The 27,986-nt window shown below is 45.0% G+C and overlaps 2 protein-coding genes across 6 annotated transcripts; one reads left to right on the forward strand and one right to left on the reverse strand.

Moving 5' to 3' along the window:
* Positions 1 to 538: 538 nt before the first annotated feature.
* On the reverse strand, positions 539 to 5,449 carry si:ch73-52p7.1 (uncharacterized protein LOC100321084 homolog). Its single transcript, XM_061228547.1, has 2 exons — positions 4,951 to 5,449; positions 539 to 3,401 (listed from the first exon to the last, which is right to left on the reverse strand). Exon 2 carries the CDS (start codon positions 2,806 to 2,808, stop codon positions 2,200 to 2,202), a length of 609 nt encoding a protein of 202 aa, XP_061084531.1. The 5' UTR covers positions 2,809 to 3,401; positions 4,951 to 5,449; the 3' UTR covers positions 539 to 2,199.
* A 479-nt stretch (positions 5,450 to 5,928) lies between these two features.
* ifngr1l (interferon gamma receptor 1-like) lies at positions 5,929 to 26,952 on the forward strand. Of its 5 annotated transcripts, XR_009706395.1 has the most exons (9): positions 7,644 to 7,870; positions 16,407 to 16,527; positions 19,431 to 19,606; positions 19,963 to 20,147; positions 20,330 to 20,513; positions 21,018 to 21,139; positions 24,373 to 24,966; positions 25,981 to 26,056; positions 26,123 to 26,952. XR_009706395.1 is itself a non-coding variant. In XM_061228396.1 (7 exons), the coding sequence occupies exons 1-7, from the start codon at positions 6,021 to 6,023 to the stop codon at positions 24,703 to 24,705; spliced, it is 1,173 nt and encodes a 390-aa protein (XP_061084380.1). In that variant the 5' UTR covers positions 5,929 to 6,020; the 3' UTR covers positions 24,706 to 25,913. The 5 variants fall into 5 exon arrangements, 3 of the variants coding, with proteins under 3 accessions (XP_061084380.1, XP_061084378.1, XP_061084379.1); XR_009706396.1 differs by lacking the exon at positions 25,981 to 26,056; XM_061228396.1 differs by lacking the exons at positions 7,644 to 7,870; positions 25,981 to 26,056; positions 26,123 to 26,952 and adding an exon at positions 5,929 to 6,072 and having other exon boundaries at positions 24,373 to 25,913.
* The last annotated feature ends 1,034 nt before the right edge of the window (positions 26,953 to 27,986 follow it).

Here is a 27,986-nt window from a genome sequence, read left to right on the forward strand (position 1 = left end):
TCCTGTTGAGAAGTCATGAATGTTCCCTGAAGAGCAGCATAGTTCAGTCAGGACCCGAAGAGGCGTTCAGTCAGGACCCGGAGAGGCGTTCAGTCAGGACCTGGAGAGGCGTTCAGTCAGGACCTGTAGAGGCGTTCAGTCAGGACCTGGAGAGGCGTTCAGTCAGGACCTGTAGAGGTGTTCAGTCAGGACCTGGAGAGGCGTTCAGTCAGGACCTGTAGAGGCGTTCAGTCAGGACCTGGAGAGGCGTTCAGTCAGGACCTGGAGAGGCGTTCAGTCAGGACCTGGAGAGGCGTTCTGCAGGACGGGACTGGGGCTATGGACCGCCACGTGCAGGCTGCTTATGCAACAGCAGAACCGATTATTGAGCTTGCATGCCGCTGCTTGTGCTAGGGAATGCATTCTGAGACAAACAGGCCAAAGACACACTGTAGGCAGAGTGGGATAGTAGCAGCAACAGTATTTCACTGTGGAAGATACACAATGTTGAAATTAAATATATCAACATTTCATAGTATATGGGCAAACATACCAAAAATTTACAATTGTATCATTTTATTTCAACCTCTGTTTTTCAATAGTTCAATAGTTTGCTCTACAATAAAGCTTTTGCTTTCTCATCGTATGCTTGGCGTAAGTAAACTATTTCATAATAGGTTCATTCAATAATATCTTATCTGTATCAACTCGATGATAAGATTATGGCCAATGGTCAATGGTGACTCTTACATGAGACACAGGTTTCTGACACTGTAATATAAGTGAAAATATTGCGCTCAAAATATTCTTTTTAATTAAATCCCCTGACAAAGCTATGCCAGAAACTCGCTAGCTCACTAGGCTCATGGCTAGACATCAACCTACACGGGGAAAATTAAACAAAAACAAATTATCTTTTATTCTGTGCTCAGTTACGTCTCGCACAAATGTAGACAGACAGGGTGACGGCCGTTTGCATGTGTGGTATAATGTAAGTTATTGATATCAGAATTTTCATACCATGTGTCCTTAAAAAAGGTAAAGCAGTTCAATTTAAGTGAGAAACAGTATTGAGATCACTACAAACAAAATACCAAGTGACCTGTTGGACCCTCTGTGAGGTTTTTCTGGTTATTAAATCAAGGAGGAATAAGAATACATAACGTGTTACTTTTAACTTTGGGCTCTGCTCAGAAGCACTGAGGACGCGTGTTTTTCCGGGCCAATCCACTGCCCCGAGCATAAGAGATGATCTCATAAGAAACGTTAACTGCAATGTTGCTGCCCCCTGCAGGCTAAACATAAGATAGGCTAGTATACTAACTTTTTTCAGTATACTGGTGGTACCATTACATTACATTATTGGCATTTGGCAGACGCTCTTATCCAGAGTGACGTACAGTTGATTAGACTAAGCAGGAGACAATCCTCCCCTGGAGCAATGCAGGGTTAAGGGCCTTGCTCAAGGGCCCAACAGCTGTGCGGATCTTATTGTGGCTACACCGGGATTAGAACCGCCGACCTTGTGTCTCCCAGTCATTTACCTTAACCACTACGCTACAGGCTGTACCAGAGTCTGAGAGGTCACATTAGAATGTGGCTATGAGTGATACACGTCCAGTCACTTAACATTCTGCGATAGGCCAGGGGTTGCATAAGAATGTGGTTACTGGTGATCCACAGTAAGTCATCTTACATTCTGAGAAAGGCAGTGATGCACTGTCAGTCATTGGGAAGTGGTTAATTGTGACACAGTCAGTCAATCCTGTTTCCTCTATTCGTGTACAGTGTAATTCCTTCTTCCTCTTTTGATAAACAGTCTTTCTCAGGTCCAAGAAAAATGTAACAAATCAAAACATCCACTTTTTTAACCGTGAGATTCTTGTATTGAATGCGCAATTCGTTTTTTTTTTCTTTACAGTATATTGTAACATAAAATCACATTGCCATGTGCAGTGTTGTACCAAGCAAAATTACACCAGTGTGCATACTCTTATTAAAGAATAAGTGCTAATAGCCGATTGCTGATTACTGGAAATGGCCCATAATTCAAAGTGAAATTGAATAAGATATATTACAACCCAGAACTGGCGAAACGTTAAGGCGAAAAACCTCCAAAGTTACAGTCAGTCTTGTTGTCAGGCTGACGGTAGTTCTTGACGCGTCCTTGCAGCCCTGTCCGGGTCTAAGACGCGTGGTTGGGTCCGGAGCGGAGGGGTCTCAGTACAGGAAGGTGACCAACACCACGGCGGTGGCAGGCAGCCCGGCCGGAGTCATGCGCATGTCGGGGAACGGCAGGGCCCCGTTGGCGTCCACCTTGGCCCGCACCGTGTAGGCTTTCATGGCGGCCTTCCCCGTGAGCACGGAGGTGTGGATGATGGCCAGGCGCGCCTCCTGCCCGTGGGGCCCCAGGTGGGCCCCCAGCTCCACGCTGTGGCCCCTATCCGCCTGCCAGGAGGACACGGTCAGCCTCTCCAGTCGCTGCACGGAGAAGTACGGGTGGGGGGCCCCTCCGCCGCCCGCCGCCCGGCAGCGCACCAGGGACAGGTGGCGCACCTGGGAGTTGTTGAGCAGGAGCGCGGCGTGGAGCGGGGAGCTGTACCACACGGTGAGGCGCGCGGCCTGCAGCAGGCCGTCGCCGTGGCGACGCGTGCAGTTGCACTGGCTGCCGTCGATGGCGGCGCAGGGCGCCGGGACGCCCGCGCACGAGCACATGCGGAGGCCCTGCTCGCTCACGTGCGCCAGCTCAAACTCGGACCGCAGGAGGAGGGGCGCCACCGCCCAGATCACGCAGGTCAGCACCACCCGGCCCAGACCGGCCGGACTCATCCCGCCCCGCTCGCTCAGCCGGACCGAGCTCCGCAGGGGCGCTGGTCCTGACTCATAAGGACGAGCCGGAGACCGTGGGGAGAGCTCACCTACTGATGCCGTTCCAGGCTAACGCCGCACTACGTAGCGGCGGCTAACACGCAGGCCACCGAGCGCTGTGCCTGGAAGATTTGAGCTTCACTAAGAAGGCTAAAATGCAGTCGAAGGGCCCGACAGAACCTCAAACCTGAGGAAGCTGCCAGTCTGAGGTTCTCCTTTGGTTCCTACAGCTGCCTGCAGCAGCGCTTAAGCTGGACCTTGGTTCTGGGGCTGTCTTGGGTCCATTATAAAGCTGGACCATGGTTCTGGGGGTAAGTTCTAGAGCAGGACTGTGGCTCTGGGGCAGTTTTGGGGCAGTTCTAAAGCAAGACGATGGCTCTGTTGCTTCTAAAGCCTGACCGTGGCTTTGATATGGTTTCAGCATGAACAACAATGCGAGTTGTGGCCATTTTTGGATGTCATCGAGTTTTCTTTTGGCAGTAGCCCTTTTTCACTGAAATGTGTCCTTTTAAGGCCTATGCTGGATTGCAGTCACTCCATCTGCAGGGCAGATTCTGTAAAAAGAGAAACAGAAAGTTACTGCAGCTGTGTTTGTGCTGGGAGCATGTTTATGGTGCACGCTGTGGGGAGATGGCTGATAGTAACCTCTGTTTCAGTTTCCCCATCAGACTGACAGGAAGCAAGCAGCTGTCTCTGATTCAGTCAGAGAGAAGGGTGTGTGCACTCCCCTTGCCTTTGGGTGTGTCAGTGGACATTTCTGCAATTCTGACAATCCAAGTGAATTTATAAACACTGAAAAATACACTCAAGCTCGTGCATGCACACATACACTCTCATTCTCTCTATCTCTCTCTCTCTCTCACATACACACACCCACACAAACACACACACATACACATGCACACACACAACTTCCTCGCACACACATGCACACACACACTCTCTCTCTCTCGCTCTCTCTCACACACACACAATCACACTTTCTCTCTCCCTCTCTCTCTTTCACACACCCCCACACACGCACACACATACACACACAAAACTTCCTCTCACACACATGCACACACACACACTCTCTCTCTCTCTCTCTCATACACACAATCACACTTTCTCTCTCCCTCTCTCTTTCACACACCCCCACACACACACACACACACACATACACACACACACTTCCTCTCACACACTTTCCCAATGGCCACTGCGGTGGAATAACTTGGTCAGGGAGTTCATAGCTTGAGTGATGGCAAGACATTTTCAACAGAACTTTGCCTTCACTCCTCCAGCTAATACAGCTTATGGGCTAATTGCATTACTGACCAATGAACCAATCACCTCAAATGTAGAAGTACCTTTTTACTGAGGTGGAAAATTCAGGTTCTGAAAGTAAATGTTCTGCCGAGTAAAAGCTCATGGCAGGATCTTTATGTTCTGACCCCTAAACTTTATTCCTTTATTTTCATTCACACTGTTGTCCTACTTTTGTGTCAACAGTATACGTTTATACATTACATTTAAAAGAGAATTAATGACATCACAAATACTTTTTTTCCACTGTGCTACTTGCTAAAATAACAACATTATTTACACGAAATAGCATTTCCCTCTTAGGATATCATTCCCAATCACATCAGTGTATGAATGATGATCAGTGGTCCAAAGAATTACTGTATTGTTAAAGTATTTAATGGATAAAAGTGTTCATTGTTTGAACAGACCCAACACATATTGTGCATAGAACATTAAGGAACAAGGTCTAAAGGATTACACCACAGGCAGACCTTGTTTTCTTGGTAATTCCCTTACATCCTGCTCGGAAACACTAACTCCTTTACGATGGAAATTGTATTTTTAGTCACACCCACTGTGTGTCCTTTACAGACGACACTACATTATGGAACCAGGAATTTGCTGAAGTAAATCAAGGGTTTAATAAGCAGGCTCCACTTGCTTCCGTGTTTCTGGAAAAGTCCAGTCGTTATGTAGGTCTGAAGTTTAGTTTAGTGCAGAAAATAGCTCGGCGCTGTATGTTCTATTGCAACTGTCCAAACATGTCTTAACAACATCCAAGGACAAGGGGCCATTCCACAGAGACAGACTCACCCTCCTTTTCTTCCTCCCCGGAGAGGGGACCGGCTCGCTCTGACAGCAATGCTCCCGTGTCTTCCAACTCCACTTCTCATCACGCACGACTTCTTCCAAACACCGCCGAATATTCTTCTGTAGTGTGTGAGACCCGTGGCAGTTTGAACTGCGTTTCCCAGAATCAGGTGTCCGAGCCGAGCCGTCTGAACGGATCGGGACACGTGCGCGCCCCATCATTGGGGGACTGATTCATTCTGCAAAAATGCTCCGCCCCTTGTGATGTGAACAGAAATGTTTCTGCTGCCCCCAGCTCCAGTCTGGACCCTTTAAGGCAGAGAACAAAACCACTAAAACCGCGGAAAGCATGACCTAAGAGCCTTGTGTTGGCTGGAGTTCACAGATGAATGATGCAGTGCTTTCTGTGACCCCTGTTTTTCTTCACAGTTGAACGTATCCGGTATGAACCCTTACGGAGGGATAAAATCAGCCTGTTGGAAACGCCTCCTCCACACATGGACTTTATTACCTGCTCAGTTCTCTGAACGAGTCCGGCCAGTTTCCCATGAAAGACGAAATATCTGTGTAGAGTAAGGGCTTCAGTCCCTGATGAGTGACACGCTATTATAACACCAACCACAGGGAGTGACAAAAGTTTGACAACAGAAAGGGCCAGTCATGACATAAAAGAATAAAGCCCTTTCGTGGAAACGCTGAGGAATACTGGGGTTTCGGTAGTCTGGCAGGGGTAGTGTGGTTAGCAGTAGTCCTCCGCAGGCATGTTCTGAATTAAAACAGGCGGGGTGTGCCAAGCCAGACTTAGATGCTGTTCTCATAGCTTTGCTATGCTGCTCAGGCTGAACGAGGCAGGGAGCGCAGCTGCTCCCGATGTGAAACAGTCCCTCTAACGAAGATTATGTCACTGCCAGTGAGTGGGAACAGAGGCCGAGTGGCTCGTGGATGACATAGGGTCCTGTTCCCTTCTCCAAGCAAGAGCGATCGTGGTGCGTGATTTAAGGCCCTGGCAGAGACGTGGGGTTTCGGTGACTCTGCAGTTTGTGTGTTTACCAAGTCCTCAAGGATGACCAAAGATGGTGCTGTGTAACAGGAAAAACTTGAACAGAACAGCAGTTTTAGACTTAAGTAAGTAAGTTTCAGAGAATGACTGTTAACTGGGAACTGGCGGGGGGGGGGGGGGGGGGGGGGCAAGAACCATTGATATGATTTCTGAAGTCGGATAAATAAAGAAAAAAAATATGCAGAACGTGCCAAGTTCTCTTAAATCACGTGATATAAGAGAACTTGGCACATTCAGCAATTTTCTCATATTTACATTTTTTTCTTAGTCATGAACAAAATACACGAGTGGTCTCGACCTGTCATGCAAATCATGTAAGCAGCGCATTGCATTTACCTGTAGTCTCCAGGCTCTCAAAACTCGGATCAAACTTTTAAGCTGGGGCGTACCAGCACAAATATGAATGCATTGTTCGTGCAAGTGTGGAATATTATGATTTAGTGAGTATCATGCATACCCACTCATATGTAATGTATTGTAATAGTTATACTGTTATATAGGGTTAAGTTATACTATTCATGAGGCTCTATAGAATGTTATGATTGTTACCCCCTTATTGAAATTGCTCTGATTTAGTGTTTTGAAAAGAACTTTTTTTTTTTTTTTTTGGCTTTTCATGCATTTTTTGTTCCCGCGACTGTGTTTTTGTGAAATTACTCCACCAGATAGCGCTATTTTGCAGAACTGTCCATTTGTTTGTTAATCAGCCGTTTTAAACAACTGCTTCGTGCTGATTGATTAAGTATGGCACTGTTTGCCTAGAATTATATGAGAAGTGTTGCCCTGGTCCTCTACTGGCATTATAATAGCAGAATTATGTACTTTACACGCTGTATTTGTGACTCAGTGCCTGGCAGTGAGTTGACAGACAACTCCCTTTCTCATCTGGCTTTGAACATATGAAAACATACGATTTACTGCTGTGAATGCAGGCGGTTTGTAGTGTGAAGAGGTTGGACAATAGCCCGAGGATGCCTTGCATTTCTTGTATAAGGCGCAGATGAATGCATCATTGCATTTGTAACAAATCCAGATTCTGCATTTATAACAAATGCTAATACCATATTTAGAACGGATACAGATGTAGGAACTATGTATTATTTCATATATATCATAGGAACTTGAAAACCTATGAATATGTCCTGCCGAAAAAAACAGCTGAAGCTAGGTTTTTAAAATGCTGGTAGTTGGTTGACCAGCTCAATATATGTTTTGAAACAGCTGTCATTACAAGCTGGTCATAGCTGGATTTTACACCAGGGTCTACAACAAAGAAAACATGCACACAGCACTGTACATTAAAACAGAGGGGTGTGATTAGGAGCGTGGGCAATAGACCCATGCGCGCGTGCACAGGCACACGCCAGCAAGTTATGTTAAATGTAATGTCATAGTTTTCTCACAGCTATTTCGCGATTCCCCTGTATGGCAAAATTGAGAGAAAACAACAACAACAAAACAAAAAAATCACTCAAAATGGACGATATGCCGACATTTTGTTAGTCTCACAGATACTCGCGCAGTAGTGCGAATACTCGGCTGTAATTTTTTGGGATTTCCTGAGCAGATCATTTCCCGTTTTCTCGAAGCTCCTCCCACCTTTGAATGCCCAATACGCGTGTACGTCTTTGGTGCGTCTCCTGGAAATGCTGTCGGTCAGGCGTGGTCTAAATACAGTTCCCTGCAACTTTACGGATTGAGACTGTATGTAGGCCGACCGAAGTAACTGCTTTTAGTTTATCAGTAATTTGATGTTTATTCTGTTCGCTAGGTTAGTTTATTAGGATATCATATTAACAATGAATTGCGTTGCGCCGACCATGTTTGTGGTCCTGTTGTTCCTGGAGAAAAGCTTCTCTGTGGGTAAGTGTTGTGTACCGTCTAGGAAAGGAAAGCTGTTGTCACATCTAAAAGCTACTCGAAGTTTTTTTCTGACAAAGCGCTTTGTTTTCGTATGTTTTTGTATGATCAGCCCTGCATTGTTATTCGGATATATTTAAAAGCATGTCATTACTGAACGTAAGAAGATACCTTGAGTGTAACATATGGCTTTTAAAAATATTTTGACATTTATTGCAAAATAGATTTCACGAATGTTTTTTTTCTGTGTGGGTCGGTGTTGTTACAATTTTAATATGTTGCTCGTCGTATTGTGTGTTGTACCTTACATCGATTAAGCAGAAACGACATTTTGTTAGCCTCACAGATACTCGCAGAGTAGTGTGGATACTCGGCTGTAATTCTTTGGGATTTTGGGATCTCTGAAGAGGTTGGAAGAAGGCCAACTGCTGTATTAACTAGCTACTTCCACCACTGAGAGCCAGTACAGGCAGCCATCATGAATGGGAGAAGATGGCAGATTAGAGGAATGGGACCGGTAATGTCACGGCATTACTGTACGCTTTCCACCTTTTCGAACAGAAGCCAGGAAATGCCTTCACCAGTCATAGGGTACAATGGCAGCAAACAAATAGATTGACACCGACAGTGAATGGTGGATACATACTTCCGAACAGAAGCCTAATAAGAAATAAAGGCCTGCCTCGAATACAAGCCTGCCCCAAATAAAGGCATGTGCTTTGTGCAGCCTAAGTAAATAAAAGACCCCGGCAACAATTTGAGGATTTACGGTAATAAACAGAAACACTGAAAACGTTATTGTTTAGATTTTTTTTCTTTCTTTTTTTTTACTTTTGCATGATTGTTGATGCTAAACAATTCGTTTAAACTGGTTTGAAGAACTGGTATTCTGCAAAATTACTTCTGATGATCAATTGTTCCAGTATTTAAGGTAACACGAACATTGAGCCGGGTCACATTGTTAAACACGATGGCACGAACGAAAGAGCTCTGAGACTGTTTGTAGCCGCATTGTAGCCTTGCATGATGCCGATTGGTCACTTGATGAAAAGAATCAGCTGGATTTAGGGGTGGCCTGTAGTGTAGTGGTTAAGGTACATGACTGAAAGGTACATGACTGAAAGGCGCAAGGTCGATGGTTCGAATCCTGGTCTAGCCACAATAAATGATCCGCACAGCCGTTGGGCCCTTGAGCAAGGCCCTCAACCTTAACCCGGGTGCTGCACTGTGGCTGCCCACTGCTCCTAAGTAACTAGGGTGGGTCAAATGCAGAGGACAAATTATTCTGCGGGGTTCAATAAAAGTATATTTAAGAAAAAATAATAATAAACCTAGATGAATAAATATGTTGTAACATCGAAAGAATCTCTTTGGAATGAACTTCAAACCATATGGAATGAACGAGTTTAACGAGTGAAGACGTATGTGAACGAAGGTGGCCTCGCTAGATATTGACTTTTTTCTCCAAAAGAGACTTATTTTTGTTTTCACAATATATTGTTATCTGTTTACTTTTTTTTACATCTACATGGACCAATATTACATGAAATAAATACTTGAATAGTACTTGGTTTCTATCCATATTCGGTTTTTATCTTCATTGTGTTAAGTGTATAATCATTACTGCACACTACTGTATGTATCATATTTATAAATCCAATGAGTCATAAGGCATTAGATATGACCCACGACGACTGTCTGTTCTGGCTCCATGGTGGTGGAACGAACTCCCCGTTGAGGTCAGAACTGTAGAATCTCTCCCCACCTTCAAGCGCAAACTGAAGACGCACCTCTTCAAGCAGCACCTCTCCCCATCCCTCCCTACCTCCCTGTGAACCTTAATTGTTGTCTTTGTGATTTACTTTGTGTTTCGGTATTTTTAGTTGGCTAGGTATGCAGTATTTGGATAGTTAAGTTTGGTCACTTTTGCTTTGTTGTTTGTTTGTTTGTTTATTTGTTTGTTTTTATTTTTATTTTTTATTTTTTAAAGATGGTCCTGGTCCTTATCTTTGTTGTACAATTGAACAGTTGTACACCAGTGACCGGTAGCTATGTGGCCTGCGCATTCACAAACTTTACACTGAAAATCAGGTGCGTGTCCTCAAAATACTACGGTGCAAATGTTTTCACAAGATAATTCAGCGTTTTGTAAACAAACCCAGAGTGGAATTTTGCCTGCGTCTTTTACTTGCCCCAGATTCGCATAGTCTTCCTGTCCGCCTGTCTGTCTTGGCATGCTAACCTGCGGTCATTCTCCTGCTATCAGAAGAAGTCTAGCTAATTTCTGCTGAAGTGTGTGTGTGTGTGTGTGTGTGTGTGTGTGTGTGTGTGTGTGTGTGTGTGTGTGTGTGTGTGTGAGTGCGAGAGAGAGTGCGTGCGTGGGCTCGCAAGCCTGAAGGTATCACTTCCCTTATCATTTCTGTTTAGCGGTGAGTTTCACTGCAGTGTGATAAAAATGCGTTTTATATTTATATACATATGTACATATTTGCAAGTGTGTTTGTTCTTGCTGAGGTGCTGATGATAAACCGGTCAGAAGCAAAGCGTGCATTTTATTTTAGCTCATGCATGACAGGCTAGAAAACTGAAGGCAATGCCCAGGCTTCAAGTTTGCTGGAGGAAAAGATAAAGGACATTTAACTGGCACAGAGAGAGCAGGATTGCATTTTCTGAGTGGCATTACCAGAAACGTGCACATTATTTCAGTAAAACTGGGAAATCCTGCAATATATGACTTTTATAATAATTTTACTTTTAAGAGTCAATATTTAATCATTAATCCATATTCATACTACAACAATGTAGGCCTAAGCCTTCTAGTTTGTTGATGTTCTGGCAGGAACATAGCCTTAGGCATGCATTGAAAATGGCAAGACTAATGACAAGACTCTCCTGTAGGGGACAGTATAACAACTATCCTTTACAGCTATATGGACACATGTTGTTAATTGCTGGTTCATGGACTAAAATGATGGTCTTGATTGCGCACGGTCATTGGCAGCTTACTTTAGCCATAGACTCTCAGCAATCCAATGACTCGCATGGTAGGGCATTTCGTGGTCAATCCAAGTAAACCCGGCAGTGAGTGGCAGGCAGTCAAGGTGAATGCTGGCACTGCTTGGGAAAGGCAGATATCGTATCCGAGCCCATGACCTCTGTCTTCAGTGCTGAGGAACTGAAACCAGTTAACAGAAGACGTGCGCTTGCCACGTTGCCACTCATCAGTGGTCACGTTAACGCAGGCGACTGCAATTATTAGACGGAAAAATTGTGCCAAAATGCAGGGGAAATACACTGCCTTCTAGAAATGTATTTATTCCAAGGTCTGGAATATATACAATAGGCGATGACCCAGATTTGTTATCAGAAAAATGTATAACAAATTATAGAAAGCGTATTTTGTTTCTGACTGTTCTTAGAGCGTCTGCCAAATGCCAATGTAATGTAATGTAATGTTAACCATTTCCACTTTGCGTCCCCTAGAGGGTAATTTCCACGCCTTATGTTTTTATAATTTAGCACTGAATATCTAAATTTTAAGTCAAGGACCAACAAAAACTACTTTATAAACTTGATGTACTTGTGTACAAAAATTTTTAAAGATATCAAGCTGTCCAAACCAAACTGTGGGTAGCGGAGAGAAAATGGCTTCCTTCCATGCCCTCCTATCATCTGTCTATTCCTCTAAATCTTCCTTCTTTCACTCTAAAATTAACACAACCGCCCCTAATCCTCACAAACTGTTTTCAACCTTCTCCTCTCTTCTGCCCCCCCACCTCCCTCGTCACTCACACCTGATGACTTTGTCTCCTTTGGAAAGACGGTAGATTCCAATTCCATCCTCCTCCCATACGGCCAAGAATCTTGGGGTGACTCTTGATAACAGCCTCACCCTGGCTCCACAAGTCTCCTCCACTGCCAGAACCTGCAGGTTCTTCCTCTACAATATACGCCGTATCCGTCATCTCCTGACGGAGGAAGCCACTCAGCTCCTAGTCCAGGCGCTCGTCATTTCCTGCCTGGATTACTGCAACTCCCTCCTAGCCGGTCTCCCAGCTTGTGCCATCAAGCCCCTCCAGCTGGTCCAGAATGCCTCAGCCCGCCTGATCACCAGTCAGCCCAGGTCGGCTCATGTCACCCCACTCCTCATTGGCCTCCACTGGCTTTCTATTGCCGCACGCATCCGCTTCAAGGTCCTAGGGTTGGCATTTCAGGCTGCTAAGGGGACTGCCCCATTTTACATACAATCCTTAATTACTCCCTACTCCCCAGCTAGACCACTCCAGTCTGCCAGCTCTGGTCGCCTTATGGTTCCCTCACTACGAGCACCTGGCGGTCGAGCTGCACGTTCACGCCTGTTTTTCGTTCTGGTTCCTCAGTGGTGGAATAACTTACCTACCACTGAATGCCGAACACAGAATCCCTCCCTCTATTTCGATGCAGACTAAAAACACACCTTTTCAAACTGTACCTTAGTACCCCCTCCTGATCCCCCCCCCCTCCCCTCCCCTTTCCAAAATCCCTCTTGTCTAACCCAAAAAAATAATAATTGCACTTACGATGACTGTATATTTGTTTAGAACAGCACTTCATGTGTATTTTACTAGCTATGGATGTGATGCTTTAAGTTGTGGAAGAACCTATGCACTTTGCTTTGGATTAAAAGCATCTGCCAAATGACTAAAATGTAAATGTAAATTGGAGCTGTCACCCCTCCACTCCTCTGGTTGATCTTTCACAGAATGACCCACAAGTACAAATGGGGCGGCCTGTAGTGTAGTGACTAAGGTAAATGATTGGGACACGCAAGGTCGGTGGTTCTAATCCCAGTGTAGCCACAATAAGATCCGCACAGCCGTTTGGCCCTTGAGCAAGGCCCTTAACCCTGCATTGCTCCAGGGGAGGATTGTCTCCTGCTTAGTCTAATCAACTGTACGTTGCTCAGGATAAGAGCGTCTGCCAAATGCCAGTAATGTAATGTACAAATGTCTCGCTGCTTATGTGAGGGAATTGTGAGGTTAAGTCGTACATGCTGTTAATGTCTTAAATAGAGTGCTAACACTGCATTGGTGCCAAAAAAACTGGAGCTACAATGTCCTATCAACCACCATTTGTTGGGGTTGTGAGGGTGGAATGCCAGTCCTGTAGACTGCGGATGTAATATTTAGGTCAGAATGAACTGAGAGAAGAGATGTTTCCATGCTGGCTAAGTTAGCTGGTTCAGCAGCCTGATGTTTCCTGGAGCTGACGTTGTGTCTGTAGACAGTGCCGGCCTTTAGGCTTGTTTGTGTGACGGGTTGCTGTGGCGGTGCAGGCCGAGTGCCTGGTGGTTTTCATGTCTGGGCTTACAGTGCTGATCGGCAGCTTTCGGTTCCTAATTGTGACCCTGTGAGCTGCATTCTTGTACAGGCTACACTCAAGTGTTCACCATTGTTTGCACTGCCTGTGTAAACAACTGGGCTAGTCTGTAATAATAATGTTTTTCTTGCAGTATATTTTCTCCGTATTGTTCACGAGTCAGTTTAAGGCAAGAGAGTCCAAAGCCCAACATTTATACACCAGTGGGGTTCCACATCCAGCTATTAAAGAACCATAAGGCAGTGAGGTGTTCGGGGTGTTCAGCAGGCTCAAGAAATGACGGCGTTTTTGTCGTAAGGAGGTAGTGAAAGGACACCGGTGTTCAGGTGATATTGTTGTGAACAGAAACTTTACTGGAGAATTCGGTCACCATTGTGAAAAACCACTGTGAACCGGCTAGGCTACGTGTTAGAACAGCGGCTCGGAGAGGGCTGGGTTCAGGATGCTGTGGTTAACACAGTGCCAGGTGTGGTTAAGAACTGTACTGACGACGTTGTGAGAGTCCCGTGACATTCATGTAAAGAAGCCTCATTCCTCTCGCCCGTGTTGATGCTGAATGTTTGCTCAAACTGTACCTCTCCCTGCTGTTGTCATTGGACATTTTAAAACCATGCTGTAGTTGAGTATTAATTTTATGTCAGGATAAAGTAACATTTTCCTGATCATATTACATTACATTACATTACAAGGCATTTAGCAGACGCTCTTATCCAGAGCGGCGTACAATGACGTGCAGATTGAACACAGGAACAAGTGCGAAGAGGACCCTAGAGGAAAGTACGGTTTTGAGTCCTAGCATGACCATACAGATACAATCGGAACCCTTGAAGAGTACCATCAACTTACAAACTAGTGTAGTATGGTTAGCTCAGCTAGTTCGCTAGTTAGCATGGTGAAGTGCAGTGAAAGCTGGCTGGTAGCAGGTTATTGCGCGACAACACTCCCTGATGACCTTGTCTAGAGGCGAGTTCGTCTTTAGCTGACTGGTAACGCGTTCGTTCAACAAATGATTTGGACAAGTGAGAGGCCGGGGTTCAAATCCCCCCTCGGACTCAGGAAACTTCTCACCTGTTACACTAGCATACCACAGTTGACAGCTAGGATACCCCGAGTACAACAATACAATAGCTAATACAAAACACAACAATATCTATATATAACTATATAAGTGCCATTATAGTCTGTAGGAAATAACATGAAATCATCTTTATGCCTGTTCAAGGTCATAAAGTTTTGACTTTGTAAAAATGGGCTGTTTGGACCAGGCAGGGAATTACATTTGGCCACCAGCCTGTTCAGGCTGTTATTTCATTTGTGGCAATAGCTGAATGGCTAAAGCCACAGTCTGAACATGGGCTGCCTCTGTGGGAAGTTTCAGTGCATGATCGCGTACTATACATACTATACATTTTACATTACATTTTAGTCATTTGGCAAAATGACTTTGGCGTTAAAACTGCATAAATTCTCTGAGATAGCCAACGCTGTCCTGCAGTTCTATAAGACAATCAGCAGGGAGGTTGTTCCAAGCATGTTGAAGAACTTGCCTCAGTTCTTCTGCAGACTTTGGTTGGCTCCTTGCTTCTGATCTCAGAGAGCCTTGATCAAGTTTTTGTGTAAGAAGTAGTCAATTGCTTACAGTAATATGTTACTTTTTAAAATTGAATACAAAAACGTCTCTGTAAAATGTTATCTTTTGGAAAATGAATATTTGGAAATCTCAAATGTATTCTTTCATACTAACACACACAAAAAAAACATATAATAATGTCTAGGGTGCCTAAGACTTCTGCACAGTACTGTAATTAATTAATGTAATATAGGCTTGTGTAATGTTGGCTATCTATCAATCAAATCTAATCTATCTAGCTAGTTAATCTTTCGGATCTGATCAGAATCTTCAGAAGGTTTACATTTTGCAATGGCAGAAAGGCGAATGTAGACCTTAAACCTACATTATAACACTTCCTGCTCATGGCTTCTACTCGTGGGAATGATTAAGATTGCTTTGGCATTGTATGAAAATAAAAATACAAATCCAGGCATATTTTTCCTCTCCACCTGCATGGTGAGAGCTCTTGCATGTAGTCACAGGGGTAGCATGTGTTTGGGCTGTGCTGTGATGGGGTTGTTTGACCGCACACAGGATGTTTCCTATGTGACTTTGCGCAGAGCAGAAGTTTCAGTATTTCGAAATGGTTTCTCTTCTCTGTTGCATTTAGTTTGGAATACTATCCTGTCAAGTTTTTTTGTTTTACTCTTGCACATTTTAAGAGAAAAAAAGCTCTGCTGTATCAGGAATTAGGCTACCGACACAGATGGTTTTCTCCTCCTCTCGACGAGACTGCTTTTCTTTTCCGTTTTCGGCATTGAAAGCCACAGGGAGTGTACATTGTATGGGGGCGTCTCCAGTTTGATTCTTATCTGGTTTCTTAGAATTGTACTTTGATTTTACTGGAAACGGTAAACTGAAAACAAAAAGGGTGATACAATGCACGGGCGCTTTGCTGGTTTGGATTTTTCGGCGCTAAACTTTTACCTCATCGCAACTCCCTCTGCGTAAGCACTGGATTTAAACAAGCGATGGCCTTGTTTAGTTTCCCTTACATGCCTGCACACAGCCTGTCTGAACCTGAACACTCCTCTCACCCACGCAGGTGTATTCATGTTTTTGAAACCATGCTGCTGTTCCTCTTGTCTATGATCACCTAACCCCTGGCCTTGACCATACCTCTAAGCCACGAACCCTAACCCCTTATCTCCTTATTGCCCCCTACCTGCAACCTGTTTACACTGTACTACCTAACCCTACTCTCCCACAGTGACCTACCAGACCGTACGGTCCTGCAATGTTTTGTCAACCTACATTTCTGAAATCCGTTATCAAACCAGTCGATTACCAGGCCTTACTGAAATTAAGTTTTACTCAACAGATTTTCACACTTGAATTTGATACTGTAAAAAAAGCTACAGTACAGTCACAGGCTCAAATAACTCCCAATATGGACCACTAGCGCCCCCTTGTGGGTTTCGCAGGGCAGGGGCTTGATTGACATGAGACGTTTTGAGGAATATTCATGTTGTCTGTTTCTCCTCTGAGTGAGAGTTGTATCTGGCTGTCTGTATCCTGACTGACTGACTGAATCCTGCTGTTGTTGATTTCTTTATTTTTTTCTTTCAGAAGTTCCTCCCCCAGTCAACCTAACCATCGAGTGCCACAATTTCATAACAGTGGCCCACTGGAACTACAGCCAGCCCTCTCTACATCCCCACTTCATGGTCGAGCTCCTCCCTTATGGAGGGTACGTGCTTCCGTTCATCCCGCAAATTTGTATTTGTGAAATTCAGAATTTGTATTTGTGGAACTCAATCTCATGTAATGGCGGTAGGTCTGCTGCGAGTCTCTAGCAGACTTCGTAAAGCCACCAAGCTAAAGACCTCTGCTGTGGACCACATGCTAACGTTCTGCAGTGGACCACATGCTAACGTTCTGCTGTGGACCACATGCTAACGTTCTGCAGTGGACCACATGCTATCGTTCTGCTGTGGACCACATGCTAACGTTCTGCTGTGGATCACATGCTAACGTTCTGCTGTGGGCCACATGCTAACGTTCTGCTGTGGACCACATGCTAACGTTCTGCAGTGGACCACATGCTAACGTTCTGCAGTGGACCACATGCTAACGTTCTGCAGTGGACCACATGCTAACGTTCTGCAGTGGACCACATGCTAACGTTCTGCAGTGGACCACATGCTAACGTTCTGCAGTGGACCACATGCTAACGTTCTGCAGTGGACCACATGCTAACGTTCTGCTGTGGATCACATGCTAACGTTCTGCAGTGGACCACATGCTAACTTTCTGCAGTGGACCACATGCTAACGTTCTGCTGTGGATCACATGCTAACGTTCTGCAGTGGACCACATGCTAACGTTCTGCTGTGGATCACATGCTAACGTTCTGCAGTGGACCACATGCTAACGTTCTGCTGTGGACCACATGCTAACGTTCTGCAGTGGATCACATGCTAACGTTCTGCAGTGGATCACATGCTAACGTTCTGCTGTGAATCACATGCTAACGTTCTGCAGTGGACCACATGCTAACGTTCTCCTGTGGATCACCTGCTAACGTTCTGCTGTGGACCACATGCTAACGTTCTGCAGTGGACCACATGCTAACGTTCTGCAGTGGACCACATGCTAACGTTCTGCAGTGGACCACATGCTAACGTTCTGCAGTGGACCACATGCTAACTTTCTGCAGTGGACCACATGCTAACTTTCTGCAGTGGACCACATGCTAACGTTCTGCTGTGGACCACATGCTAACGTTCTGCTGTGGACCACATGCTAACGTTCTGCAGTGGACCACATGCTAACGTTCTGCAGTGGACCACATGCTAACGTTCTGCAGTGGACCACATGCTAACGTTCTGCAGTGGACCACATGCTAACGTTCTGCAGTGGACCACATGCTAACGTTCTGCAGTGGATCACATGCTAACGTTCTGCAGTGGATCACATGCTAACGTTCTGCTGTGAATCACATGCTAACGTTCTGCAGTGGACCACATGCTAACGTTCTCCTGTGGATCACCTGCTAACGTTCTGCTGTGGATCACATGCTAACGTTCTGCTGTGGATCACATGCTAACGTTCTGCTGTGGATCACATGCTGATCTCTCATTATGCTTTCTTATTTTCATGAAATAAACTGAATGCCCTCTGATAAGAAGATGGTCCATTGGCACTGATCATATTTCTGAATAAAAGGCAGATGCAGGGCTGATGCCTTTCTGTTATTAAGGATTTGGGCCATTCCACCCCGACTCCAGGAGGTTGCAGCACAGCACCACCATAGCAGCTTTTCTAGAAGGATCTAAGGACAGACAGGACTGCGGAAAAGTCTTAGACACCTGTATAACATTCTGTACAGATAAGATTCTTTAAAAATTAATTCAATGAAAGGTCCTAAATAAACGTACTATACATTTTACATTACATTTTTATCATTTGGCAGAATAGTTAAAAACTGAATCAAATCAATATTTTTTGTGACCACCCTTCGTCGTTAAAACGGCATCACTTCTCTGAGATAGCCAATGCTGTCCAGCAGTTCTATAAGACAATCAGCAGGGAGGTTGTTCCAAGCATGTTGGAGAACTTGCCACAGTTCTTCTGCAGACTTTAGTTGGCTCCTTGCTTCTGATCTCAGACAGCCTTGATCAAGGTTTTATGTAAAAAGTAGTCAATTGTTACTTATGTTACTTTTTTTAATTAAATACAAAAATGTCTCTGTAAAATTAAATCTTTTGGAAAATGAGTATTTGGAAATCTCAAATGTGTTCTTTTATACTAACTTCACTAAAAAAATAAACATATATATAATAAAGTCTCCGGTGCCTAAGACTTCTGCACAGTACTGTACTTATCCAAAGTTGAGGGACAGACATTTCCGACCAAATTGAATATTATATTATATGTTATGAGTAACATGTTTATCTTTATGCAATGAGAGAAAGTGCTCTCCTGACTCTAATTTTTGAGATATGACCCCCCCAAAAAAAGAAAAGAATAATTGGTCCGTTGGGGAAGAAAAGTGTATTTTTTGGGCCAAATATCTCTAAATGAAAGTAGACGCCTGCTTTCTAAGGTTCGATAGAAATTCTACATTGTCCTTACATACAAATTTACAATGTTATGCTACGATCACAGTTTGTGCCACTATGCGTTTCTCATAGTGACACCCGGCAACTTTAAACAGCTCTACCGGGAAACTAAACTGGGTATGAAGCTCAAGTTCTCAGGAAGTCTATAACTTTTACATTTTTACCAACACGTAACCATTTTTACCAAAATCCAAGAGGTGGTTGGCATTTCTATAACGCCTTTATCCAAAGCGCTGTAGAATTGATGCTTCTCATTCACCCATTCATACACACATTCACACACCAACGGCGATTGGCTGCCATGCAAGGCCACCAGCTCGTCAGGAGCATTTGGTGGTTAGGTGTCTTGCTCAGGGACACTCCGACTGCCAGAAGACTGCTCTTACTGCCTGAGCCAATGAGACGACTGCTCTTACTGCCTGAGCCATGTCGCCCCTGTGGTGCAACCTCCTGGAGTTGGCATGGAACGGCCCCTTTTGGACTGCTGCGTTCATGGGCTGCTCTGATCGCCTTGTCTTCTCACTCTTAGGGATCCGGTTCACCAGAGCTGCGTGAACACCACGCACCACCACTGCGATGTCTCCAACCTGGTCCACGTCACGGAAAGCTACTTTCTCTCCGTCAAAGCTGAGGTCGGGTCCGGCCAATCGGTTGTTGTTCAGTCGGACTTTACGTACAACAGAAACTTGGTGGAAAGCAAACACTGTGAGTTTCTCTGTGACTTTCAAACCAGGACTCATTATCATTGTGAATTTTTTTGTGTGCTGATATACCGTGTTACAATATCTGACTGATCATCTGGCGAAGTAGTCCCAAAATGTCAATAAGTGAATATGCCAACATGGTGAAATATTTGAGAAATTCAGCATAAGACTCTTGAAAGACACCGAAAGAGTTCTCCTGAGTAAATTTCACATCCCTTGTGGAGCAAGCTTATACAGCACATAAGTACATAAGAAATTTGATGCTGTAGTTGCAAAATGGTCTTATTTCCCTGTCATTCCTGTTGGTTGTGTCAGACAAGTGAGCTGCGTTTTGACTTTATCGTTCCTCTCTTTCAGGCTCAGTGGAGTTCCCACCCGTCACTCTGTCTGTTGATGCACGCAAAATGCTCAAATTTCAGTTCCGGCACCCCTTGGATTTTTACAAACGAGAACTGTGGCAAGTTCTGAAGGAACCAAAAACCAAACGAACCCACTACGAGGAATTTACCTATAATGTCCTCTATGGAGAGGATTTCAGCAAGGTGACTACCCTTTAACCGCGTTCCTGTGCCAACCTGCACTCTTTCAATATATTTGCACACAAAATCTTATATCTGTTCATCATCGCGTTTATTGGGTACTGTAGGTTTGTTTTTTCATGTTTCTGCTGAAACGGGCCACCCGTGTTCTTTTCATTCCGGAAATTTCCCTTATTCCCTCTCAGATGCCTTTTGAATGCCACTATGCTAAGGGCCTGTGTGAGGGATACGTGCCCATCTCCGAAGGCCAGGAGAGACTCTGCATCCAGCTGCTGGACGGGGAGCTGTGCGACTTGGTCATCGCAGTCTCTGAAAAAACCTGCCTGGACCTGCAAAACACCACCACTGAACCCGTGACATCCCCAGAAGGTGCATTTCACATTAAAGATGGGAATGTCCAGTACTGTATTTCCACAAAATGATTTTGTTATTTTCACCATGGTGTGAGGGCTACAGCAGGGATGCAAAACCACAAAAGAACATTCACTGTAAGGCCTTCTTAGTCCTGAGTCTGAGACCTCTTAAGACTGGTGCCAGCCATTTTAGAATTTCTCTGATTCACTGTTTTTGCAAGATGCTTGAGCTCAACGAATAATTTGGCCAAAAAGCAGACTGAAAACCACGCAATTTTCAAGAGCTAGGACCCAATCTACCAACTGACTTCAGGCATTAATACACCACCACCTGCTTATCTCTGCTAATAAGCTAAGGGAAAAGCCAGACGTGATCTCACCTTACTCATTAACTTACTTATTTTTCTCAGGTTGGTACAATGTATAACAATGTGCTGCCCACTGACTGCATGCATGATTCTGGATTTTTCCGGTGTTGGGCGGCTTCTGCTGTTTCAGTAAACCTGGGCCTATTCTGCAGGTTACTATTCCGTTGTCTTCTGGCCGGTGGTTGCTGTTGTTGCCCTGGTGGTCTTCACCATGGTGGTGTTTCTGCTGATCAGAAGGAAGACTAATGGCACCTCTGCCATCCACAAGATTATGGTAGGTTTCTGCGATCAGGGGTCCGTGGGGTCTCTCTCTCTCCCTCCCTTTTTCTCTACCTCTACCTCCCTCCCTCTGTCTTTCTCCCTCTCCCTCTCTCCTTCTCTCTCACCAAGGGGTCAGTGGGGTCTCTTTCTCTCTCGCTCTCCCTCTCCCTCTCCCTCTCTCTCACCCAGGGGTCAGTTTCAGGTCCCCACCTGTGGAGGTGTTGTACAGTCAGGTCCATAAATATTGGGACAGCGACACAATTCTCCTCTTTTTGGCTCTAAACGAGCAAGATATTCTTTAACTGCAGACTTTCAGCTTTAATTTGAGGGTATTTACATCCAAATCGGGTGAACGGTGTAGGAATTACAACAGTTTCTATATGTGCCTCCCACTTTTTAAGGGACCAAAAGTAATGGGACAATTGGCTGCTCAGCTGTTCCATGGCCAGGTGTGTGTTATTCCCTCATTATCTCATTTACAAGGAGCAGATAAAAGGTCTAGAGTTCATTTCAAGTGTGCTATTTGCATTTGGAATCTGTTGTTGTCAACTCTCAATATGAGATCCAAAGAGCTGTCACTATCAGTGAAGCAAGCCATCATTAGGCTGAAAAATCAAAACAAACCCATCAGAGAGATAGCAAAAACATTAGGTGTCGCCAAATCAACTGTTTGGAACATTCTTAAAAAGAAAGAACACACCGGTGAGCTCAGCAACACCAAAAGACCCGGAAGACCACGGAAAACAACTGTGGTGGATGACAGAAGAATGAAGAAAAACCCCTTCACAACAGTTGGCCAGATCAAGAACACTGTCCAGGAGGTAGGTGTATGTGTGTCAAAGTCAACAATCAAGAGAAGACTTCACCAGAGTGAATACAGAGGGTTCACCACAAGATGTAAACCATTGGTGAGCCTCAAAAACAGGAAGACCAGATTAGAGTTTGCCAAACAACATCTAAAAAAGCCTTTACAGTTCTGGAACAACATCCTATGGACTAATGAGACAAAGATCAACTTGTACCAGAATGATGGGAAGAATGAGAAGAGTATGGAGAAGGAAAGGAACTGCTCATGATCCAAAACATACCACCTCATCAGTGAAGCATGGTGGTGGTAGTGTCATGGCGTGGGCATGTATGGCTGCCAATGCAACTGGTTCCCTTGTATTTATTGATGATGTGACTGCTGACAAAAGCAGCAGGATGAATTCTGAAGTGTTTCGGGCAATATTATCCGCTCATATTCAGCCAAATGCTTCAGAACTCATTGGTAAAAAAGAAGTGGAAGTTTGATTTATGATTGTTAGTTTGTCTCATTACTTTTGGTCCCTTAAAAAGTGGGAGGCATATATACAAATTGTTGTAATTCCTACACCGTTCACCTGATTTGGATGTAAATATCCTCAAAGTCTGCAGTTAAAGCACATCTTGTTCATTTCATTTCAAATCCATTGTGGTGTTGTATAGAGCCAAAAAGATAAGAATTGTGTCGATGTCCCAATAGGAGACTGTGTTGTATGTTGTTGAGATATCTGAGCCCATGATGGAGACTGTGTTGTATGTTGTTGAGATCTGAGCCCCTGATGGAGACTGTGTTGTGTGTTGTGAGATCTGAGCCCCTGATTGAGACAGTGTTGTGTGTTGTTGTGAGATCTGAGCCCCTGATGGAGACTGTGTTGTTGTGAGATCTGAGCCCCTGATGGAGACAGTGTTGTGTGTTGTTGTGAGATCTGAGCCCCTGATGGAGACAGTGTTGTGTGTTGTTGTGAGATCTGAGCCCCTGATGGAGACAGTGTTGTGTGTTTGTGTGTTGTTGTGAGATCTGAGCCCCTGATGGAGACAGTGTTGTGTGTTGTTGTGAGATCTGAGCCCCTGATAGAGACAGTGTTGTGTGTTGTGAGATCTGAGCCCCTGATAGAGACAGTGTTGTGTGTTGTTGTGAGATCTGAGCCCCTGATAGAGACAGTGTTGTGTGTTGTTGTGAGATCTGAGCCCCTGATAGAGACAGTGTTGTGTGTTGTTGTGAGATCTGAGCCCCTGATGGAGACAGTGTTGTGTGTTGTTGTGAGATCTGAGCCCCTGATAGAGACAGTGTTGTGTGTTGTTGTGAGATCTGAGCCCCTGATGGAGACAGTGTTGTGTGTTTGTGTGTTGTTGTGAGATCTGAGCCCCTGATGGAGACAGTGTTGTGTGTTGTTGTGAGATCTGAGCCCCTGATAGAGACAGTGTTGTGTGTTGTTGTGAGATCTGAGCCCCTGATAGAGACAGTGTTGTGTGTTGTGAGATCTGAGCCCCTGATAGAGACAGTGTTGTGTGTTGTTGTGAGATCTGAGCCCCTGATGGAGACAGTGTTGTGTGTTGTTGTGAGATCTGAGCCCCTGATAGAGACAGTGTTGTGTGTTGTTGTGAGATCTGAGCCCCTGATGGAGACAGTGTTGTGTGTTGTTGTGAGATCTGAGCCCCTGATAGAGACAGTGTTGTGTGTTGTTGTGAGATCTGAGCCCCTGATAGAGACAGTGTTGTGTGTTGTTGTGAGATCTGAGCCCCTGATAGAGACAGTGTTGTGTGTTGTTGTGAGATCTGAGCCCCTGATAGAGACAGTGTTGTGTGTTGTTGTGAGATCTGAGCCCCTGATGGAGACAGTGTTGTGTGTTGTTGTGAGATCTGAGCCCCTGATAGAGACAGTGTTGTGTGTTGTTGTGAGATCTGAGCCCCTGATAGAGACAGTGTTGTGTGTTGTTGTGAGATCTGAGCCCCTGATAGAGACAGTGTTGTGTGTTGTTGTGAGATCTGAGCCCCTGATAGAGACAGTGTTGTGTGTTGTTGTGAGATCTGAGCCCCTGATAGAGACAGTGTTGTGTGTTGTGAGATCTGAGCCCCTGATAGAGACAGTGTTGTGTGTTGTTGTGAGATCTGAGCCCCTGATGGAGACAGTGTTGTGTGTTGTTGTGAGATCTGAGCCCCTGATAGAGACAGTGTTGTGTGTTGTTGTGAGATCTGAGCCCCTGATGGAGACAGTGTTGTGTGTTGTTGTGAGATCTGAGCCCCTGATGGAGACAGTGTTGTGTGTTGTTGTGAGATCTGAGCCCCTGATAGAGACAGTGTTGTGTGTTGTTGTGAGATCTGAGCCCCTGATGGAGACAGTGTTGTGTGTTGTTGTGAGATCTGAGCCCCTGATAGAGACAGTGTTGTGTGTTGTTGTGAGATCTGAGCCCCTGACGGAGAGTATTGTGTGTTGCGCTGCAGACGTCGGTGCTGGCCATACCGAGCTCCGCTGGGAAGCTGCTGCAGCCGGAGAGTGAGGTGACCTCTCCGGTGCTGTCCCTGGACCCCCAAGAGGACCCCGTCCTGGACCTCCCTCCGGACCACCTCATCGCAGTCACCCTCGACCCCCAGGATAGGTCCCGCTTCCCCCTGGGCGTGGAGCCGGGACAGGACCAGGGGCAGACCTGCGACAGGCCGGAGCCCAGGAGCGTGGAGGAGGTGGAGTCCTCTGGCTACGACCGGCCACACGTGGTCCTGTCCGTGGAGATGAACCCAGGGGATCGCGTGCAGGGGTACAAGCCAACCCAGGCCTGAGCGGTCCTCCAACTGCACCCCCTCCCCCACAGCTGAACCTGACGCTGGGATACATAAACACGTACTGCTGCAGCGACTGTTGCCTTTAGTCTAAATACATCCTCAATCTGACATGGCCATAGCAGGGAGCCAGGAGGATGACTTTGGTGCCATAGACATGACGTGTTCTGGTTTCCGCCTTTCAAACGTTCTGTCACAGCCAGGCACCAGCTCCAACACTGGCTTTGGTGATTGGGTGGATATTTCCGAGATGCTTGCAGGGTAAGGTGATCATCTGCCTTTTCCCACGGCTTTTTTCTAGTTATATGGAGGGAGCAATGTATTATTGTCACTTTGTTGATTGCGTCCTAGCCTTATTGGTTATTAGTTGAGCTCAATCGTTTGGTAATAGAAGAGAATTTGAGACCGAGGAATTGTAAAATGGCTGTCACCCGTTCTGTGTTCAGGGCCTTACAGAGAATTGTTTTATATTGTTTAAATTTTTATTTTTATTTTTTATTTTTGCCTCCCTCCTGTAGCCTTCACATATAATGATGGACTTTCATTTAAATGAGCTGTAGTGTTTGTTCAATCTTGTGCTCATAGAGAAACCTCTATATTACACTTCCGTGCATTGCGGAGTGTCCTTTATAAAATGAATGTATCCTTCAAACGTCACCTATAAAATAGGTTAACAACCATCAACAAAGTGCCATGTATTTCATGTTGCACCATACCAGTTTTTTATTTTATTTATTGACCATATTTTTATTTGACGCGAAAAGCAAATGTGAAAATTTTAAAGGATATTACTACTAACGGGCTTTGATTGGATGCGTTCACCAGTTACATTTCATAAAATCACTGAAGGACAAAGCTTCTTGTTGGAAAATTGAAAGATGAAAGCAAACCACTCGGAGGTCTGACGCATTGCTCAGGACAAATGAAGTTTAAAGGAGGCAATAGGTCAAATATGATTTCACATTTTCTCTAAATCATATACTAAATCATAAAGCAATTAAAGCCGAAAAATGTGCATGTACTGTATTTGTTTTTTGTTTTTTTATTGTTTTTTATTGTTCCAGTTCTGTCTTGCCGGAATTCATTAATTGTCATTGTGATACTGTCTGTCAGTGTTTGAGTGTAGCCCTGAATGTGCCTACTGAAATTATTGTTTGAGTTGAATGTAAACATTTGTATTTAGTAAAGGATATTTTAAACAAACACAAGTTTATTTTTCTTATTTCTGTATTCAAATGTCTACATAGAACTGAATTCCCACCATCCGATACACAGGTTTCAGCCCATATCTCTGCTTGCCTGAGTGACATCCAGAGCTAGATGGACAACCACCATCTAAAGCTCAATCCAGGTAAGACTGAAATGATATTCATCCCTGCCATTACCTCTCCCCATCTGGATCTCTCCATTTCCCTAGGGGATACCACACTGACGCCATCACCCAGTGTAAGGAACCTCTGCGTTGTGATGGACAGCAGACTGTCCCTCCCTGAGAACATTGCAGTGGTGACCCGGTCATGCAGGTTCTTCCTATACAACATACGGAGGATCCGCCCCTTTCTCACCCCCTACTCGACCCAGCTCCTGGTCCAAGTGATGGTTTTGTCCCGCCTGGACTACTGCAATTCCCTCTTGGCTGGCCTCCCAGCATCCGCCATCAGACCCCTCCAACTTATCCAGAATGCAGCAGCTCGTCTGGTCTTCAACCTTCCCAAAGACTCACATCACCCCCCTGCTTACTTCCCTCCACTGGCTGCCTGTCATGGCTCGCATCAAATTCAAAACATTGGTGCTAGCCTTCCAAGCAGTTAAGGGGTCTGCCCCGGCTTACCTCCAAAAAAACATCAGATCCTACACCCCTGCCAGACCTCTTCGTTCAGCCTCCACAGGTCGCTTGGCACCTCCTCCTCTCCGAACTTCTACCTCACACTCACGACTACTGTCTGTTCTTGCTCCACGGTGGTAGAACGAACTCCCCGTGGAGGTCAGAACAGTAGAATCTCTTCCCATCTTCAAGCGCAGACTGAAGACGCACCTCTTCAAGCTGCACCTCTCCCTGTCCCTCCCTACCTCCCTGTAAACCCTGTAATTGTGTCTTTCTGTGATTTACTTGTGTATCAGGATGTTTAGGTTAATTTGGCTAGGTAAGCAGTGTTTGGCTAGGTAAGTGGTTTGTTCATACATTCGCGTGTTGCGGTATTACGATTAAAAAAAAATAAATAAATACAAATAATTCCGATGATCAAATAGGCCTGGTCCTTATCTTTGTTGTGCAGGTAACAGTTGAAATTGTACTTCCCTCTAGGGTCTTTCAGCGCACTTATCCCAGGTTTTGGGTTTGCACTTTGCACTTTGTTGTACGTCGCTCTGGATAAGAGCGTCTGCCCAATGCCATGAATGTCATGTAATTACTTGCATGTGTAAGGGTCATTTTCTTAAGTGATTCTTAATTGACAATGTGTGTTACCATAAAGATAATCACATGATTACAAATAACCCATCCATACATTATCTTAACCGTCTTATCCTGAGCAGGGTCGCTGCGGGGCTGGAGCCTATCCCAGTATACATTGGGTGAAAGGCAGGAATACACCCTGGGCAGGTCGCCAGTCCATCGCAGGGCACACACACACCACTCACACACTCATACCTACGGGCAATTTAGACTCTCCAATCAGCCTAATCTGCATGTCTTTGGACTGTGGGAGGAAACCCACGCAAAAACGGAGGGAACATGCAAACTCCACACAGAGAGGCCCCGGCCGACCAGGATTCGAACCCAGGACCTCCTTGCTGTGGGGCGGCAGTGCTACCTACTGCACCATCCCACTGCTGCCCTATTACAAATAACCTTTTAGTGTTTAATCTTTATTACTATTAGACCACTTTCTGAATTAAGTGCTTATTAGGAGTCTTTCTCTGTCTCACTCCCAGCAGACAGACCGCCTTTGATCTTAGTGTCTCTGCTTCTCCTGGAAGGGGGTAGATAGCACATTCCGGTCTTATAGCAAGGTCAACAAGGGGTATTCAGAAGACAAAATACTGATAAAAGTTTTTGGCCAGCTTCATGTCTTTTTGTTTTGGTAAAGCCCCCACCCCCCCCTTCTGGAAAAGTGTGTATAAGAGTCTTACTATGTGATTGAAATCAGAAAGCCGGTAACCTTTCTCACTTTCTGTAATTTCTTTGCAAGTAAATATGAAAGTTAACTCAAGCGTAGCTATCGTCGTTTTTACTGGGATCAGTTTCATCAGACGGTGCTCACCTGTGAAATATTAAAAAG

The sequence above is a fragment of the Conger conger genome, chromosome 18 (genome assembly GCF_963514075.1).
Source record: "Conger conger chromosome 18, fConCon1.1, whole genome shotgun sequence".
Taxonomy (NCBI): domain Eukaryota; kingdom Metazoa; phylum Chordata; class Actinopteri; order Anguilliformes; family Congridae; genus Conger; species Conger conger.

Excerpts from the sequence above, each read along its gene's own strand:
- si:ch73-52p7.1 (XM_061228547.1), bottom strand. The coding sequence starts at position 2,808 with ATGAGTCCGGCCGGTCTGGGCCGGGTGGTGCTGACCTGCGTGATCTGG.
- ifngr1l (XM_061228394.1), top strand. The coding sequence starts at position 7,807 with ATGAATTGCGTTGCGCCGACCATGTTTGTGGTCCTGTTGTTCCTGGAG. Across the intron at positions 7,871-16,406 it reads GGAGAAAAGCTTCTCTGTGG|AAGTTCCTCCCCCAGTCAAC; the intron begins GTAAGTGTTGTG and ends TTTTTCTTTCAG. Across the intron at positions 21,140-24,372 it reads CTGCCATCCACAAGATTATG|ACGTCGGTGCTGGCCATACC; the intron begins GTAGGTTTCTGC and ends GTTGCGCTGCAG.